General features: G+C 36.5%; 1 protein-coding gene across 2 annotated transcripts in view; it reads right to left on the reverse strand.

Annotated features, from left to right (window-relative positions):
• Window positions 1-14,497: 14,497 nt before the first annotated feature.
• The window catches only part of LOC126260829 (cleavage and polyadenylation specificity factor 73), a 73,164-nt gene continuing 66,858 nt past the window's right edge, over window positions 14,498-20,803 (reverse strand). For both annotated transcript variants that reach the window (XM_049958216.1, XM_049958218.1), the window contains one exon: window positions 14,498-14,613. In XM_049958216.1, the coding sequence (XP_049814173.1) occupies window positions 14,509-14,613 (105 nt within the window). In that variant the 3' untranslated portion in view covers window positions 14,498-14,508. The remainder of the gene's footprint in view (window positions 14,614-20,803) is intronic.

Below are 20,803 nucleotides of genomic sequence, written 5' to 3' on the forward strand. Positions count from 1 at the left end.
GAAACTGATTTCATTTGACTCTTACTGTATCAGTACCGTATTTCACTGACAACACATTGGTTACTAGTGGAGTTTGACTTTTCAGAGTAAGAAAAGTTGTTATAAAATTGTTAGACCTTCATGTGTGTTTATACCATTTAATAAATTACACGAAGAAGAGTGCCTGCTGCTGTTCAAAGGGAGATTATTCTTCAAGAAAAGCAGACAGGGTATAGTGTTTATCTATGTTATGTGATTGTGAGAGCCATGAGCGCACAGTCCTGCATGCTGGATCAACGCATTGAATCCTCAGATCTGGTGTTCTCACACTCACCATGTGTGGTACAGGTCTAAATCCATTCCTCATACAAAGAGACAGCTGACATGTAGCTGGTCAGTGAGAATGTGTGCTCCCTAATGGCCTACATTTTTAAAATTTGTTTCTTTGTTCATGTGGCAGTGCAGCGTCATCTTTTTTGCTGGAATTTACTCACTCACCTTAAGCTGTATAGAACCACAGATTGTTGTGAAGTGACATACAAAAGTGTTTCAACCTAGAAAAGCTCTTAAAAGGACAGGCTGCATAAATTATTCTGTGGCATGACTTGAAAGAGGGTTCATTTTATCATTTCTGACTGAAGCCACTAAATAAAAGTAGTTCTTGGCTAGAATTTCTGCTGTACTCTCACTTTGTGATACACCTGCTGCTAACAAGTATGTCTTAATGCATATCAAAAAAGAATGTTCTGAACCAATTGCAAACTCAGCTTCTGTTGATACAAATACATCCCAAATTAATTTGGACTCAGGTGACACATCAGTGAACAGTGGTTAATGGGATATTGGAATTTGTGTGAATGAAGTACGTACTGATGACTTCTGTGAATAACAATTGCTGAAAATCCCCATCAGTGTCACCTGATGACTATCCATTATTGGCTTTTCTAGCTAAACCTTTGTCATCTAAAATGGTAGCTTTTCAGATACTACTCCTCAACATGTTTTGACCATGTGCATATAATGTTTTTTAAATGTTGCATTCTTTTTAAAATGGACTCTGTCAGAAAAGATGGACACCACCACTTGGGTCTTTTAGTAATGAGGCCCTACACTAACCAGAAGAAAGCTCTGGATTTGTTGGGTCACATAAAGACAATGTATAATCAAAAATGTGCTAATTACATTGATAGTTTTTTGAAGATAGAAGGCAAGGAAAAATCTGCTGTGCATAAAATGATGATTGAAAAGGCACATCAAGATGCCAAGTAAAGGTACATGCTTCTGTTAACTGTGAAATGTATGGTCCTGTCTGAGAAGCAGGAACTGACTCTTCGCAGTAAACAGTACTCTGGAAATTTAATGTCATATGATGACAAATTAAACGATGGGAATTTTCATTCTTTCCTGAAGGTCTGAACTGAAGCTGGTGATTAAGTTCTGCAAAGGCATCTTTAAAATTTTTCCAAAGAACACACATCAGTGCTAGTACTCAAAACCAGGTAATAGAAAATATATTGATGATACAAGTGAGCAAAGTGTGTATGGAAAGGACAGTTCTAAGTGCTGCTCCATTCTTACATGACAGACATTGCAAGAATAGAGCAACTAACTTTGTACAGATTTCCTGACGTTTATACCTGCTACAGACTAATGTGGCATGGGCTGGCAAACTAATATTATTCAATTTGAAACTAATCAGTGTTAATTTTGAATTTTTGTGGATCAAGAGGATACAACAGAGCAATGGGAATTGGCTGTTTTTTTCATTAGAAAAGAAGACCCAATGGCTGTTTATGTAAATTCTGTTTCCATTCTTTACACCTACCTTTAGCTGATTCATGTTCTCTGTACCTAACAGGAATTACATAGGGGCTTCTTTAGGAATTCTGCTAGACATAATCACATTCTGGAATAATCTGTCAAAGATTTATTTATTACTAGCAGCCAGACACTCCACACTTTTGGCAATCTGCAGAACTTGGTGGATTTGCACAAATAAGGCAATTCTGCAATTTAAAGAAATGTTTTTAGTCATAGTGCCTTCTCGGCAACAGTTACAGTTGTGCGCCAACAAAGGAACTGCTCAAGAAGCACACCAATTGTTACATGCAGTCACTCAAAGCCAGTTCATTGTTTTCCTTGCACTACTAGAAAAATATCATTTTCTTAACCCTTTCTCTTTGCAGAACGCTTAAAAGTTTTACACTGAAGTGCCAAAGAAATTGGTATAGGCATGCATATCCAAATACAGACATGTAAACAGGCAGAATACGGCGCTGTGGTCGGGACACAACATCTCTGAGGTAGTGATGAAGTGGGCATTTTCCTGTATGATCATTTCATGAGTATTGTGTGAATATTAGGAATACAGTAAAATATCAAATCTCCGATATCGCTCGTGTACCCTGGAGACAGTGGCAGTGGCAATGAAAGACAGAAAGAGACAGTCTAGGTAAGAGAGGAGACAGTGGCAGTGGCACAGCAAAAAACTGACTTCCAAACTTAGAAGCTGAGTTTCAGGTGCTATTCAGTAATGAATTACTGTAAAATGTACGTATGCTCAACTAAATCGTGTCTTTTAAATTGGTTTAGTTTACTTTCACTCCACTTTAAAACAAACTATTATACTGAATTGTACAATGATGAGAAGTCTGGTGCCAATAATGCTGCGATATGGAGCGTTCCGTCCCCACTTGTTCCATGGCATGCCCACAGTAACAGACATCAGCGCACTCGCATATAAGCTGCCAAGAGCTGTGCTGTAGGGATCATAGCATAGTCTACTTGCCTGTAACACTGTCAATATCGCTTTATGTACCTTTCGTTCAGGAAATGTTAGAATCATAGCATCAAAGTCTAGTTGCCTTGCTAATTTATTGTTTCCAAGGTTCCAAAATCTGAGAGACAGTGTTGATGCAGAGCTAGAGTTCTGACAGACCTTTCCCTTTCAGCTGCAGTCATTGGTAGAGTGTAAAAGGTGTACATACATGCACATAATACAGAAACAAGCTTAAAATTTTAAGCTTGTGGATCTTATTCAAGAGTTCTAATGGTTCCAAAGTAATGTATTCCGGGTTTGAAGTATAAGTTGTTTTCAGATATTAGTTTCTTCTTCTAAATCTCTTGTGACATCATAATGGAATTCATTGGTAAATAACTTGCGCGCTTTAGTGAACTGGTCATCAGACACTAAGTATTTCCATAAAACCTAAATGTTTCATCTAAAATCTTCACTAATCAGGTTTTCAAGTTAGAAACTAGATTGTCAATAATGACATAAAATACATTTATCTTGAGTAAGTCTTCTGAATCCACATCTGCCACTACATCACTGGCTTCAATATGAAATAATTTCCTCTTCTTAGTGTGCACCTCTGGCAATCAATATTAATTGTGCTGGGAATAACTTTTGATCCCCCATCACAGAGAGTGAGTTTCAGCAGCAACAGCAATCTTATCCAAATCGTATTAGCTGCAATTGGTATTGCAGCATCAGCCCAAGAAATCTAATGGATATGACACATAGAATATAAAGAACTTCCAACACCGTTTCAGAACAGGTGGACTGCTACTAAACAGGTTGTAAAGAAGTTGAATAATTCAGGCAAAAGTAGGAAGTAGCTGCTTCATGACAACCCATGGATGCACGTACTCCACATAACGCTGTAACAAGCATACAGAGAAAATTTTGTGACAGGTTTTCACAGAACTAAATGTGTCTGGGCTCCTTTATAAGATTGTCTAATTTACTGGTTGGAATTGAGTGTTTCACAAGTGTTGATCAAATTAAATGTGCAATAGTAACTCTCATTTTCTGATTACAATCTACAAAATCCAAAAGTTAATAATTTATTTCGTATTTATCAATTTCCTTCTTGAAGAAAATATAACACAGAATGAATGTTGTTCATTCAATGTGATTTGAGTCAGGAGTTGCATCAACAATAATTGTATAATACTTTATTTTCTCTCAGTTCCAAGATGGCACCACTGACCTGAAGGGCACGAGACATACATTCATTCTGAATATTACGTGACAGATAATGCACTTGTAAGTACTTTTCAGATCTTATTAGTCTCTGACCTTGCTAATGTATTTTTCAAGAACAGTATCATAGTGACTCAAGAGATCCCATATTCAAAGCAAATTTTCAATATTTAGATCTTCAATTTTCTGAACTGAAACTCTAAAGGCCAAGCCTGTTTGACCAAGAAACAATTTCACGTCAAGTCACATGGAGTATATATGTAAGTTGGCTATTTTACATACAAACAAAAGAAGAACATTACTGGTACCTCTTTTCTTCCGAGCATCTGCACAGCCAGTGCATGTCATTTCATTCCTTCAGTTTCATGATGCATCCAGGGGAACTATGTATTTTATGTTGTGTTTACTTTTAAATGCAAAATATTTTCTGTGTACTTCTTTGTCATATAAAATCACCTTGTGATTGAATATTGTTGACAAACCTATCAAATTATAATGATGTTTCACAGCTTTTTCTGTGTGCATTTGTTGGGGAAATGTTTTGCTAGGATTTCCAACAACATTTAAAGAAAGAAAATTTTCAAACCCATCACACAGTAGTTTTGGTACATGATACAGAATTGTACGCAACTGGCTACAATCATATAACTGAAGTGGAAAGAAAAAGCGAGGTTGATTATGCTGGCACTGGCGTAATGTTCTTTTATTGATAATATGACAAAAATTATTTTAAAATAGCAGGTTTTTGCCAACTTAGCACCCTGGGGGTCAGAACCCTTGAATGACTAAGGCCCTTCATAAGGCTTATGCGGCTTGTGACCCCGATGCCGAAATAATTAGGTTCAGCAGTGAAGACACTATATGTTTTTTCCATCATTATGTTAATGCAGCGCCTGGATTGTAGAAACTGCTGAACGGAAATATTAATGAATTTATTTGTAGCTTATTTAGCCTGATCAGATTAGGGTGTAAGGCCCTCTCTTACATCTGACCAGGAGCAACACATACAAAATACATTACAAAACTTCCCAGTGATGACAGTAATAATAATAATAATAATAATAATAACAATGATGATAATGATTATTATTATTTCTTTCCTTTCTCAGACATTATGTCTGGTTAAAAATGGAAAGTGATGCGGACCTTGATCAAGTGTGACTTCCTTTTAACTGTACGGTATATGTTACATTGCATTTAGGAACTTTCGGGTAATTGAACACGTATCAATAATTACAGATTTCTGTAGTTGTATATGTACTGGTGGATATTGTGTGGTATGACTCCTGTAGTTGATAATGTAATTGGTATAATTTCATCTTTATCTTGATGCCACATGTCCTTGACTTCCTCAGCCAGTTGGATGTATTTTTCAATTTTTTCTCCTGTTTTCTTCTGTATATTTGTTGTATTGGGTATGGATATTTCGATTAGTTGTGTTAATTTCTTCTTTTTATTGGTGAGTATGATGTCAGGTTTGTTATGTGGTGGTCTTTTTCTGTTATAATGGTTCTGTTCCAGTATAATTTCTATTCATCATTCTCCAGTACATTTTATGGTGCATACTTGTATGTGGGAATGTGTTGTTTTATTAGTTTATGTTGTATGGCAAGTTGTTGATGTATTATTTTGCTACATTGTCATGTCTTCTGGTATATTCTGTAGTTGCTAGTATTGTACACCCGCTTGTAATGTGATCTACTGTTTCTATTTGTTGTTTGCAAAGTCTGCATTTATCTGTTGTGGTATTGGGATCTTTAATAATATGCTTGCTGTAATATCTGGTGTTTATTGTTTGATCCTGTATTGCAATCATGAATCCTTCCGTCTCACTGTATATATTGCCTTTTCTTAGTCATGTGTTGGATGCGTCTTGATTGATGTGTGGCTGTGTTGGATGATACTGGTGCTTGCCATGTAGTGTTTTCTTTTTCCAATTTACTTTCTTCGTATCTGTTGATGTTATGTGATCTAAAGGGTTGTAGAAGTGGTTATGAAATTGCAATGGTGCAGCCGATGTATTTATATGAGTGATTCCTTTGTGTATTTTGCTAGTTTCTGCTCGTTCTGTAAAGAATTTTCTTAAATTGTCTACCTGTCCATAATGTAGGTTTTTTATATCGATAAAGCCCCTTCCTCCTTCCTTTCTGCTTAATGTGAATCTTTCTGTTGCTGAATGTATGTGATGTATTCTATATTTGTGGCATTGTGATCGTGTAAGTGTATTGAGTGCTTCTAGGTCTTTATTATTATTATAGTAAAGAATATTTAGAATGATCTAGATCAGCTTGGTACATTTGATTGGTTGGTTTGGGGCATTAAAGGGACCAGACTGCGACGGTCATCGGTCCCGGTACATTTGAACCTATGTTTAGTATTAGCAGAAATGGAATGGTCAAAGGAAAAGGAGAAGATTGCAGTGGCAGTGACAGTGACTGTTAGGAAAGAACAGGACATCAATTGCGAACTCTGCCGACAAGGGGTAGGGCTAAGTTCTGGGGCAGGGTGTCGGACAAAAATGAACTATGCAGAATGCAGGAGACATGGCTATTGTGATGGAAGGTGGACCATGTCTTTTGACATTTGGAAGGAATTTAATTTCTCTGATATTTTGAGGAAATTGTTCCAAAATCTTTTCCTGATATAGAAAATGGTTTAGAGAACATGGCAGTGCTATGTGATAGTATATGGAGAATTTTACTTTGTTGAGAACGAGTATTGCAGCTAATAGAATATGAGCTGAATACAAATGTGAGGAAGTGCACTGACTGAGGAGATGATAGAGCAAACAAAGAGTATGACAGCCTCTATGCTTATTGGCACATAGCCATGTTTGTACGCTGATGTGGTATGGAAAAAAAAGTGTACATCACAAGTATCATACACAAGCATTCTTTACCGGTTCCAGCCTGTGTGAGCATTTGTATGAAAGTTTTTGGAGAATGGCATAACCAAAGTCCAATTTAGGAAGTGTCTATGAGCCTTTTAAGCTTGAAAGGAAATAGTTTTTCATATTTCTGTAGTGGTGAAGTGACACTTTCTTACAGACTGCAGTCATGTAATCAATCCAGTCTACATGACGGTCCAAAATTATCCCCAGGCTCTTTTCAGGAGGAGAAAAGGTTATTTCTGTGCCGTTTAAGATCAATGGTGAAAGAGATTCTCTGAAATGAGGGGTAATAAATCTATTTGTGAGCAACTGACATTGCTTGCATTGTAGATGGGTTAACTTTAAACCTATGCTCTGTGTCCACACAGATAGCACAAGTAAACCGGCATTTAGAGTCCACACAGGATATGGTGGCCAATGTGCAGTGACCAGTTTTTGTCCATCAAAGTGTGTCCAAGATCATTCATTTGTTCAGAACGGGAGGCTGACAACTGATTGTCCCCTTTTGGCTTGTCAGTGATTACAGAATCGAAGCATACATCCCGCAATCTCTCTCAAATGATTCTATAGAAACTATTTGGTAAAACAATTTCATCTTTGCGTTATTTACAAATTTATATGTGAACTTCATGATGATGAGCCCATCATTTCATTAACGGTCACAGTTATCATGATATTTGCATGGAAGTAAGGCACTAAGCGAAATTCAAAAAAAAATTTGCAATGAAAAATAGGGATTGCTACTATTTTACGTTTGGTGTGTATTACAAATATGAAATTTAAATTTTTATTTAGATTCAGGTGGGTTTCTCTATCTATAGGTCACTGTCCTTACCTGTCACCACTCTCGAGAAAACTTATCTGACGTAGCACACTCATTTATGATTGGCAGCAATAAAGCCAGAGTGAAATATCCACAACATTCCTCATAGTTCATAAATGGTTTGAGATACTGAAATGAGATTTTAGCAAATGATAGCATGCAAAGAGGAGAGCATTTTGTCATATGGTTATTATACAGATTTTCATTATTACCATGTTATACCACTAACTACAAACTTTTTCAATAGAATAATGCAATTTTTAAGGGTCATTGATGGCTGGTGAAGTGAGAAATGCTATGGGTTTTGGAACTATGCAATCGAAGACACTGCACATTTATTTTTGTACCAGGATGTGCTTTTTCATAAGTTACTGACATCGCTTTTCCTCAGTTCATTACTTGATAAACCATTGTTTCAGAATTCCCTTGCAATTGTGTCTGCGCAACATGTTAGCGAGGTGACACTGTGTAAACGTTGCTGTGTTTTAGCAAAAGAAGCAAATTTTAGTGTGGCAACAAGAGAAATGTGTAGTTTTACTCAAAATTTGTCACTCTTTTGCTTTTTTGAAACTTTCAAACTTTTAACAAGTCAAGCATAAATAAATCACTCCTTTTGTTGCATTTTCCATGGAATTCTTTTTGGGTACTAACAAAAGCAGAGATAATAGGTATTTTTGAATTATCACCATTTAAGTGTGGCCGTGGAGACACAACTTATTATTTACAAAAAATGTGGGTGTAGACTTCAGTATGGAATGGCACTTTCCTTCTAGTGCTTGGCATTTCACCTACAGCACCTGCCCGTAACCACCACCACTATCGTTCTCTCCACAAATGCCCTGTCGACTGAGCATCTACCAGCCACCGTATTCTGAGTGGATTCTATATGTTGCATGGTTGTGCACAGGTTTGTTGGGCTGGCACTTAGATATAACTGAATGTCGTCACTGTATACGTGATATTTGCAGTGGGAGAGTATAGCTGTCATATCATTAACGTGTAATGAAAACAGTAATGAGCCCAATACTGATCTTTGTGAGACTACTGATACTACACCCCTCCATTGCAACATCTATGTTCCAATCATTACACACTGTTGGCGAGATGTTAGGTACGAGTGGAACTGCTTTACAGCACTTTAATAAAACTTTTGGCTTTTGAGTTTAGCAATCAGTTACATTTATTAGGCAGTATTCATGCTGTGATTTTTCCAAGAACCGGACTAGTATCCATCTAAAATGTTATTTTATGTTAAATAATTAGCATGCTAGTTGTGAACTATGTATTCCAAATCCTTGGATAATGCTGGTAGAATGCAAATGGACCTTAGTCAGAGGGCTGCTTGGCAGATTCCTTCTTGGTTCATGGTTTTATGAGTCTCTGCTTCCAGACTTTTGGAAATATGCTAGAGGTCAGAAAGTGGTAAAAAAAGTCAGTTATTTTGGGCAGTAGAAGATCAATGAGGAAAATGATCATTTGCACTGTTATATTATTATGCCCTGCAGTTGTCAAACAAATTTGAGCAGTCGACTTCTGGACCGTGTGAGGACTTACTGCCGGCAGAAAAATTTTTTTGTTTGTTCCAACCACTGACACTTCAAGGGAATCAATAGTTGTGCCCTGGTCAAGTAAAGACATCAGTGGGGTGAAATTCCCTCTTACATCTTCAGTAGGAACTAGAGATTCAGCTGCAGATTTGGGTTTGCCTATTCCTAGATCTTGTAGATTTTTCCACACAATGTCAGTTTTGTGAAAGTCCTCAGTTAGCGAATGGGCATACCTGAGCTTTGCATTCCTCACAGATTGACTAACTCAGTTTCGTAGTTGCTTGTAGGTGAGATGATTGTCAGAGGACAACTGACATTTGTATGTCCTCTGTGCTGCATCTCCAACACTTCTAAGGTGTTTGAGGTGGTCTGTAAGCCATGGTGCAGGTTTTCTCCTTACTCTTACTGCTTTTAAAGAAGCATGTTTGTCATAGGAATTACTTAGTATCTCAGTGAAGTTGGATACTTTGTTATTTATCTCAAAATTATTTCCTGTAGTTGTCTGTCAAGAAATATCATAGGCATCGGCTGTAAATTCAGACACAGTCATGCATTTAAAATCTAAAATCGCCACTTGTGGTTTGTTCTTTGGGCACTGCAGCAAGCAAGAATGAGTATCCCATCACAGCAGACAAGCTAGGTGCAGAAATCTGATCAGTGCGAATTACTTCTTTGTCAAACTATGCAAGTACTTAAATTTTGCTAGGTCAGATACCTTGTGTGCACTGACGTATTTTTGTGTCATCCTCACCACATCAAGCTTTGTTGTTGCCGTGAAGCATTGCACTTTGAGATCTTGTCACTTATACTGTTTCCACAACAAAAATTAGTTTCTATTTGATATTTTTTGAAATTTTATTGTCAATTTTGTATTTTGCACAATTTAAATAAATACATGTTATGAAAGCTTAAAACATTTACTGTAATTCTGACTGATAACAGTTTTAACATCAAAGGAAAATATAATTTTCCTAATCAAAAAGTTTCCTCACAAATCTCCTTTGGTAATATGGTATTCTCAATGTGTTATGAGTGAAATACTGCTTCCTCTTATGATCTAACAACAGCCTGTGACAACCGAAATTGATAAATTACATCTGAAATTTAGTGTGATTTTGCCAGACAATAAACCATTAAACAAACAGTTTACTGTTAGTGCGCAATTTCACTTCTAGTAAGCTACAGCATAAAACAGCATTCTGACATGAAACAAGTTAGAATATGTCTCGAAGACAGGCTGACTTTCCTAGCTGTTTTGTCCCTAATCCTTTTCCCCATTTATTGGAGAGTTTTCTACAAAATGTCTTCCTAACAATTATTGCTGTTTGTTTCATCACTTTAAACCAATATTTTACACTTCCGAGTAAGTCCAACGGCAATTTGGTGGGAAAAAAAAAAAAAAGTGAAAATAAATGGCCAATGTTCCTTTGATTAAGGTATCTAATCTCATAATACACATCAAAAGTATTTTATGGAAAAGGACTGGAGAGGGTTAGGAAAAGAGGCACAGTTTAGAAAAGTCACCCAGAACCTGGGGTCAGGGGAGATCACCGGACAGGATGAGAAGGAAAGTGGTAAGTCTTCCCTAACTCGGGGTTCTGGGTGACTGAACTGTACCCCCTTTCCTAAACCTCTCCAGTCCATTTCCTTCATCCCTCTTCCTTCCCCTTCAACTCTTCTGCCAGAAGCAGGAACCACTGGCTCTGAAAGCTTGCGCAAGTTAAACCTTTTTGTGTGCAGGTTCTTCTCCCGCAGATTGGTGAAAAATTTTTTTTATGTAAACATTTACATTATATTGTCAGTATTTGATTATTTTTGTAGTTATATAGATCAAAAGTATTTGTCACATATGGAGAAACAGTGGCCAGTTTAATCTGTTTCCTGTCACAACAAACTTGACATATTTGTGAGGAGAATTATAAGCATGAATCTCATTATAGTCCCAGCACTGTATTAGACTGTCTATTACTACAGGTGGTATGGCTTCAATACTGTTTCTTTGCAAACTGTAATCAAATTGCACCTGTCAAGGAGCACGCAGCCAGGCATACAAGTTTTTCATTCTATAATTGGTAAGTGCCCCCCTGTGGTAGTGAATACAATAACCTGAGCCACACATGGGCATAGTTGTTTAAAAACCTTGGCTTAGACCAAGCTATGACTGAGCTTGGTTACCACATTTACGTATTCTTAAAAATTAATTTCATTTAAGTAGGAGCAGAAATTAGCAATCACTCAGTGTTTTATTAGTTCTTAAGAACAAAACAGTTTGACAGTGATGTGCGAGATTTGGGGGGTTGCCTCGCGTGTTTCAATGTCACACCACTCATTTTGTCCTCAGAGCTACATGCTTCCAACACATTTGCCATATTACAGTTTTTTTTTTATTGTTTCCACTTAGGTCCGATGATAGGGGAGCCAGGAATATTTCTTTACAAAGATTTACATTATTTACTGAATTCTATAAGAGCAATACTGTCATACCAAGTGAAAAATGCAGAAGCAACAAAAACTCTAATCGACTGGTCTTAAAGCAAATTACGAAGTGTGGTGAGATTCTGCCAAAAGTGCTGACATGGAACTGGTAACAAAAGTGTGTAATATAAATTGAAACACCATCTGATGGGTTTACTGCAAATAATGAAGTGTGGTGAGAGTCTGTCAGCAGTAAATGGACCTCATATTCCACCACAGCTAAATTACAAGAACAGCTAAGAACAACACACACACCCATGCCCATGGGAGGACTCGAACCTCCAGCGGGAGGAACTGCGCAATCAGTGACATGGCGCCTTTAACTGCGCGGCCACTCCGCGCGGCAAGCAAGCTGGCACCAAACTTTTGTAGCCATAATGGCACTTGTGGCATGGTGCACCACAACTGCTGTAGTAGTCCATTGTAGTCAAAAGGATAATTGACAGCATACTGCCACACTAACATACTATCTTCTCCAGATATAGTGTAGGTTCTACTGTGTATTCTGGGGTCTCATTCACATTAGTAATTGTGAAGGGTTATACTGTAAATACTGTTTCACCTCACATTAAAAATCAGCAGTGAGGGAGGGAGGAAAAAGAGGGAAGTTAGATTTTAACTTGTGGTGTTTTGCCATTCATCAGCTCAATGGAACACCTTTGGACAGTTTCTCAACCTCTTCAAGTTCTTGCAAGAGCTGGAATACAGCAATAATGTTCACTGGTACTTCTACAAATCTAACAACAAGCAGATTCCACTAGTGCTCTTAGTTCATTTTTGCTAACAGCAATCAAAATGTGTCAACGCAGTTCACATTCAAGGCTCGTTATATTGACTGAAATCTTATAACATTACCACATGATTTTTTAAAAATTTATTTTAAAGGTATAAATGCTATTTTGTTATTTCTCTCTGCCCATTCACACAGCTTATAAACGGTGTTCATACCTTTGAGCACATAGAGCAGGGAGGAGAGAGGGACAATAACAGAAGTTGAAACTTTTCATATTTATTAGTCCTTCTCTTCATAATATTTCAGCAATATATAATCTGTCATAGGACATGATTGTGAAAGTCCTCAGTTTGGCTCTGGAAAAAGTTTTCCACCACTGCAACCACCTTGACACCATTGCCAAAATGATGTTCCATGCAGTCGCTCCTTCAGTTTTCAAAATGAGACAAAATCATTGTCACCCAGAGAGACCAACAAGCTGGATATGGTAAGATTTTGTAGTCTACAGGTAAACAAAGCTTCTGTTTAAATAGGCACTAACAAACAAGGGACCTATCGGTGGCATTTTTGCATGTGAAGTACATCATGCAAGATCTTGCACACTGATCCAAAGCTAGTACCAAAACATCTGACAATTGTTTGGTCGGTAATACGACCAACCAGCTTTCAACTTTGAGATTATCCTTGATATCTTCATCATATATGATATTTCACTTATTGGTGCATTTTTCAGTTATGCGTGAGTGCAGCGATAAAACTTTTCCAATTTTTTAGATCCATATGTTGGTGCAATATCCCATATACAATCACCATTTCATCCTAAATTTCCTTTACAAATGCCAACCAGCAATCATTACACGTGCAGCCATATTACTTGTCACAACTCAAAAACTGCATGAACAACATAAAAACAAACTGTGGTTCCAATACATATGCACACATTCACATTATTTCTAGTCATAGGTATGAACTTTATGACCTACCCTCATAAGTGCGTACATAGAAACCAGACATAAGATCAGCTGAATAATAAACATAACAGTACAACACATTGCACAGATGTTTAGCAGGAGATAGGCACAAAAAGAACAGTAGCTTGTCTTCTGAACTTATTTTCTTCTACAGATTAAACCACTGACAAAAAATACAGACAGAACTACCTTACCTGTATTGTAGCACCAGGACAACGCAGCTGTGTGGTCTGCAGAATAATCAGAGTTACTATTCAGTACCCCTACTATGTAGTGAATGGTTATCTTGACTCATTCCATTATCTGTATTCCACTTTGGGTACTCCAATATCATGAAATTAAATGTACAGTATGTTGTGGCAATATATTTACACAGCACACTATCATTCTTACCAACAGAGTATCACAATTTTACGCAATTTGGGAAAACCCTATTTGTGAGACCAAACTGTATAATTTTATAAGCAAAAATTTCTTACAACTTTGATCAAAATGATTTCATCTGTATCATATAGTGTAATAACGATGTATTGCATAAGTATTTATTTGAAGGTAAATAAATTTTACAATACAAACAGATAAAAAGAAATGTAATTTTTTTCCAGAAAAGGGAGGGGGGAGGGGGGGGGGTGACTTAAGCAGCAGTAACACAATTTATGTTAAAGACTTAAAAAAACCACTAAACAGAATGATCCTACTTAGTAGTTTTGACACCTACACAATGAATAGCCTAAAAAAAGGAAAAAAAATTAAAAGAATGGTGTCACGTCAGTTGAAACAATTTGCTTACAATCTGGGCCTACCTAACTTACATTTTTCCTTGGTTTCCAAATGATTTTCTCTCTCTCTCTCTCTCTCTCTCTCTCCCCACTTACTTACTTACTTACACCTTTCCTGTATGCTGTTTTTCTTTCTCTTTGTTCTTGAGTCCCCTGCTTTGCATTCAAACCTTTTATAACACTTTACTTTTCATGTAATGGCAGGTATTCTTATATTTTACTGCATTTCAATTCAAATGAAGTTATTTCTTCTGTTGTTGTGCTGTGTTAACAATAAAATTAGAATTTTCATAATGAATTACAAATGAAAGATTCATGAACAGCTATGTTTTATTTTCAGTCTTGGGAGGCGCCAGAGATTGATACAGTTTTGTTACAGCTGTCTGGACGATCTGTTGGAATGTTTCATCTTCTTCACAGACCACATCCTAAAATGAAAAGAAATGCTGAGTAATAAGCACTAGCACTGAACTATAAATGCTGTAGCAAAATTATTAGTTATAAAACACACACACACACACACACACACACACACACACACACACACACACACACACTGGTGTGTGCGCAAACACAACGAGGAAAGGGAAGTGGGGGTGGGGGTGGGGGTGAGGGAGGGGGTGGAAGGAGAGGAACTCAGAAAAATTTGTCTCATTACCCATTCACTAAAACTGTTCACAATATGGTCACTCTTAATCACATTTTTAAATGTTGTAATGTTGATAAATGCACATAAAAATCACCCTTCTGATCACCATCTTAAAAGATATTAATGTTTGCTTCATTAACAGTATGCATTTTTTCCCAACACCCTATTTCCCAAGTATGTTGTCCTCAATAGCATCCAGAAGATTGGAAAAGAGCACGTTTTGAAACCTTTGATGATATAATCTGGCAATACTGTGCACCTTGAAGAAAGTATTCATTCACACATGATACTGAGTGACGGATTTTTAATATTGTCAGACGGAGTGGGTGCATGATCCCCTTCTAAAAAAACAAATGGAATAGTGTTTTCCTATAGTCTCTAAAAGGCTTGTTTACAATCACATCATGCACCTGCAATTTTGAAGTTATGTCTTCAGAGTCTGGTCTGTATTCGGTGCAGCAACTTTATTCTTTACCTTAGATATGAGGCGCTCTTTGAAGGAATCTGACAAAAAGTACAATTCATTTTTAAATGAATTCATGTCTGTATTTGAGTCCATCTTTCCCAAAAAAGTAGTTAGAAATAGTCATAGGCAATGCCAAGAAGTCTTGGATCACTACAGGGATCTTGTAGAACAAAGAGGATGTTATACAGTTCTCTCAGGACTTGTAATGATCCAAAGAAATGACAACACTACAAACTTTACTGTAGCATTCTCAAGAAGGTTATAAATAAATCTAAAAGTATGTGCATAAAATCAGAAATTGAAAGCTCGGAAAATAAAATTAAAACTATATGGAATGTAATAAAGAGGGAAACTGTCAGGACAACAGGGAACATGTCTCAGGTAGAGATTAAAACAGGGGACAGTATCATAAAGAAACCTGAGTTGGTTGGAGAAATATTTAATAACCACTTTTTGAGAGCAGCAGAGAAGACAGGCTGTAATGGTTCTATAGAAGAATCATTGTCCCTCCTACAGAAAGCTATTAGCAACAGAATCCCACAGTTATCTTTACCTCCAGTTACTGTAAGCGAAGTCATAAGAGCAATTAGATCATTAAAAAATAAAAATTCTGCTGGTGTGGACAATATTTCTAGTAAAATACTGAAACACTGTTATAAATTTGTTAGTCCCGTCTTATGCAACATATACAATACATCCCTACAAGAAGGGATTGTCCCTGACAGACTAAAGTTGGCTGTAGTGATTCCTCTCTTTAAAAAAGGTGATAAAAGCATTGTTACAAACTATCGCCCAATATCCCTATTAACTACCTTCTCGAAAATTCTAGAAAAACTCATGCACAGGAGGATTGTAGACCATCTCAACTTCCACAGTATCTTAAGCAAAAATCAATTTGGTTTTCGTGCCGGTCTTTGTACTGAACAGGCAATATTCTCTTTCAGCAACCAAGCTTTGGAAGCCATTAACAAAAAAATGTCTCCAGTGGGTATTTTTTGTGATCTTACGAAAGCCTTTGACTGTGTAAACCATCAAATTCTCTTGAAAAAGGCAAAATACTATGGTTTAGGTGGCACTGTTGGCTTGTGGTTACAATCATATCTACAGGATCGGAAGCAGACTGTAATGCTAAATGGCTCTTCTGGAGAACCTGCCTCGTCTGAATGGGGCACGATAACGTGTGGTGTGCCTCAAGGCTCCATTTTATTAATGACCTTCCTCTTTGTTCTGAGACAAACAGCAAATTTACCCTGTTTGCCGATGATACAACAATTCTAATTGACGATTTGATTTATCATGACCTTGAACAAATTACAAGTACTGTTTTTAATGACATCTTAAATTGGTTCTCCTCAAATGGTCTCTCACTCAATGCAGATAAAACTCATTATATGAGGTTCCATACATCACAAAGTAATCTCGATGAAATTAACATAAAATGTAGAGATCAACAAATACAGAAAGTTGAAGATACAAAATTCCTGGGTGCTTACATAGACAGTAAATGTAATTGGTCAGTTCACATTCTTCATCTATGTAAAAAACTTAGCTCGGCAACATTTGCATTACGGGTAATTTCTTCAGTGGCTGAAGTTGACACCATTAAGGTTGCCTACTTTGGCTACTTCCACTCATTGGTGTGATATGCTATCATATTCTGTGGGAACCAAACACTTGCAAAAAAAGTTTTCATCATCCAAAAAAAAAGCAATCAGAATAATGTGTGGGGTCCATCAAAGACACTCTTGCAGGCACTTATTTCGGAAGATAGGTATCCTAACAACTGCCTCACAGTATATTTTTTCCTTGCTGATCTTTGTGTGCAAAAATTATTCTATCTACCAAGACAACAGTAAATTCCATGGCTATAACACTAGAAACAAAAACAATCTACATTTCGAAATGAAACGTCTCACTCTGGTACAAAAAGGAGTTTACTACTCCAGCATTAAGCTGTTCAATGCTCTACCACTACATATCAAATGTGTTCATACAGAACTGCCAAAATTTAAACAACTTCTCAAAGATTACCTGACAGAGAAATCTTTTTATACTGTGGATGAATATCTGAAAGAAAATGTTACCATCACTGAACTTATTGTGTCTAGAAGTAGTTCAATTGATTTTATTGTGCATTGAGCATTAGCACACTTTTTGTAACAACAAATTGGCTGTACCTGTATTTACTCTTGTAGGCCTAATATCTGATTTAACTTTGTGCTCTTATCTTTAACCTTTATTTGAAACTCCTTTTTCTGTTAAATGGTTGTTATGTTATCTAGCTGACATTGTATCTATTACTGTATTTATAGTATGTCTTACTTAAACTATGTACAATTTGGCATTGAATTGCCCTTTGTATTTATTGTAAGTTTAAATTGAAACCTGTACAATTTGACACGTTCCATATCCTTGTGATTGACTCACTAACTGGATCTACGGAACAATAAATAAATAAATGACACTAGCACACCAATGGAGCGGTGAACCAGGTGTGTGATTCTAAACAGCAGCAAGCCAGTCCTTCATTAATTCTGTTGTCATCCTGCCTTTTTTTTTTTTGACAAGGATCACTAACCATTTTGGGAAACTTTCCTCGGTTTCCTCTCACAGAAGTAACTGCTAACAGCATGGTTACTTTTTGTTTATTGTTTCCCAATGAGAGTCTTTTCACCCTCAAGTTCCTGTCAGCTCACCTGTGGACAGGTGCAGCCAGTACAGCTAACTGTCAGGTAGCTTTACTCACCTGCCCACATGTCAACTACATGCCCACATCTGTACAATGCTGCCAGTGGGGTGGGCACAGTAACTGGTACAACCTAGTGTAGTGGATCAGAGTGTTGCCACTGTATTTGGACAATATGCCTCTGGAAGTTGATATGTTTCTCAGTAAAGTTTTCTAGCATTCTCCAATAGTGCAGAAGGTAGTTGGTTAGAGAGGTCACTTCTAGCATGAACATGTACGCCGACCGATACTCCCACAGAATTCTGCCTGTGATTTGTTTAAACAGTTTGCACTTCTCATGGCCTTTAACTGGATTATGTATCAGTTTGCAACTTTCTTTTTATCTTGGACAAAGGAAAGAATCTGTCAAGTCCACGATATTTCTCAGCTTCTGAGCCTCTTTCATACTTCCTTAAAGACATGGTAGTTAGCAGCTTATTCTCCAATACAATCAACTCTACTCATTAGACTAATCCAAACCATACTTCTTGTCAGCTTATCTATATGCTGCATAACGAATAACTGTACGTCTGAAATTTGCACCATGACTGTACCAAATCCAAAGCTTGTTGATGACTTTCTTTCGGTGTTACTTCTCATTAGAGAAGTTTATATGACATGACAATACAACAGTATTTGAAGGGTAATGCAGATAAGCTGCACCCTAATTTTTTGTGGTTAAATTCTGGGTAAAAATTATGAGGTAATTATGGGACAGTAAGGTACACGGAAAACGATCAATCAAGATATATGTTAGGAATTACTCAGAGAAGCAGAAAATCAAACAGTGGATTATTTAAAAGCCTGGAGTGAAAGATATAATTAGGTCTGTAATGAAAATCAAGAAGACAACTTAATCAAAGATGAGTAATAACTGTACATTTGAAATTTGCACCATGACTGTGTCAAATACCAAAGTTTGTTAATGACTTTCTTTTAGTGTTGCCACTCATTAGAGAAGTTTCTATGACACAGCAACACAACAATATTTTATGGTTATGCAGATAAGCTCCACCCTAACTTTTTGTGGTTAAATTCTGGGTAAAAAGAGTGAGGTAATTTCGAGACAGAAAGGCACCTTAAAAACGATCAATGACGATATACGTTAGGAATTACTCAGAGAAGCAGAAAATCAAACAAATGGATCATTGCCTGGGGTGAAAGATATAATTAGGTCTGTACTGAAAATGAAATGGAGGGGAGAAAAGAGGTAGCCAGTAACCAAGTTGAGTTTCTGTTACGTTCCAAGAGATAAGAAAAGAAGACAACTTAATCAAAGATGAGTGGATGATGTTAGAAAACATGCAGGACCAAACATGGATGTCTATAGCTAAAGACAATAGTGCCTGGAAAACTCCAAAGCAGGCCTTTATCCTGCAGCGGATGTTAAAACGATAAAGATGATGATGATGATGATGACGATGTCAGGGATCATTAAATACATCAAATAAATATGATGAATGTAATCACTTCTTTAAAAAAAATAAAGTTGTGTAGATACGCAAACAAAAATTTCAGGCAGTGATGACATGAAATATACAAAGACAGATGGTGAATAGATAATATCTGTGATGCCCACAAAAATATTTTATATTCATAACATCCATTTTAACTTTGATGATTAAGATCTTTGCATGCTGACCAACTGTGACCTGCACCAGTACGATACAAGGCAAAAGTTCAGATACCATGTAAATAGCCACAGAACAGCTTTATATGAAAAAAAAATGCACTTCATGCTGGGCTGAAGCTAGCCAATGCCCTACCAAAAAGTCTCACAACCCTTCCTACTAACAAATTAAAAGATCAGCTAAAAAGAATTCTAATTGAAAACCCTTTTTATTTCCTAGACGAGTATTATATCTGCATGAAAAGTGCTTCATAAGTATGCCAAGCTCATAGTTTTAAGTAACCTACAACTAATATAATGTTGATAAAAACAATATCTGTAATATTGTGATTGTATACTAACAAATGTAAAATCCATCAAAATGTAAAATTTATTAATACAAACAAATATTTAGTTTGTAATTTATAAACTGACGTATTCAGAAGAATAATCTGTATGATGTCCTGAAACTGTATTATTTCGAGGGATTGTATTTGATTATTCGATGTTGAATAAATATTATTATTATTAAGAATTTGGCATGCTGACTACAAAGAGAGCTTAAACAAGTATCAAGTACTGTGTCTACTAAGAATAGTTATCTGACGTCTCTTTCAAAAATCTACAGCTTAACCAGTAATTTAATTAGAACTGAACACGACAATAGCAGACATCATTAAAAATAGTGATTCACAATCATTTTGAAGGTATCAAATAACTGTTTCATACCATCCTTTATTAAAAAAAAAAAGTTATGACAAGATAATTTATGTGGTCAAAAGTCTTTAAACACTTCACATAAAAAATATGAGCAATATAATACTATGCCTCTGTATATAATACAGAAAGAACTATCCAACATAATAGACTGATTTTTTGTAAGAATAATTGAATTAGAATTTTTTATGATTGAAGGAATCCACAAGTTCATGCATTCTGTCAGAGAAATTTGACAAAAACTGTATGTGCTCCACTCCACTGTTAGTTAGCTTACTTTTGCAATGTGAAAGCATTGGTGAATAATTACATATAATGTGGCAGGTCTAAAAATTTAAATGATGGGGAATGTCTAACTCAAAGTGCACTTTATGAGCCAATCAAGATTCCTATTGCAGAAGACACTAGCAGCTCAGATACAAAGGTTAGTGACAGAATGGTCCATCAACAGG

Source organism: Schistocerca nitens, chromosome 5 (genome assembly GCF_023898315.1).
Source record: "Schistocerca nitens isolate TAMUIC-IGC-003100 chromosome 5, iqSchNite1.1, whole genome shotgun sequence".
Taxonomy (NCBI): Eukaryota; Metazoa; Arthropoda; class Insecta; order Orthoptera; family Acrididae; genus Schistocerca; species Schistocerca nitens.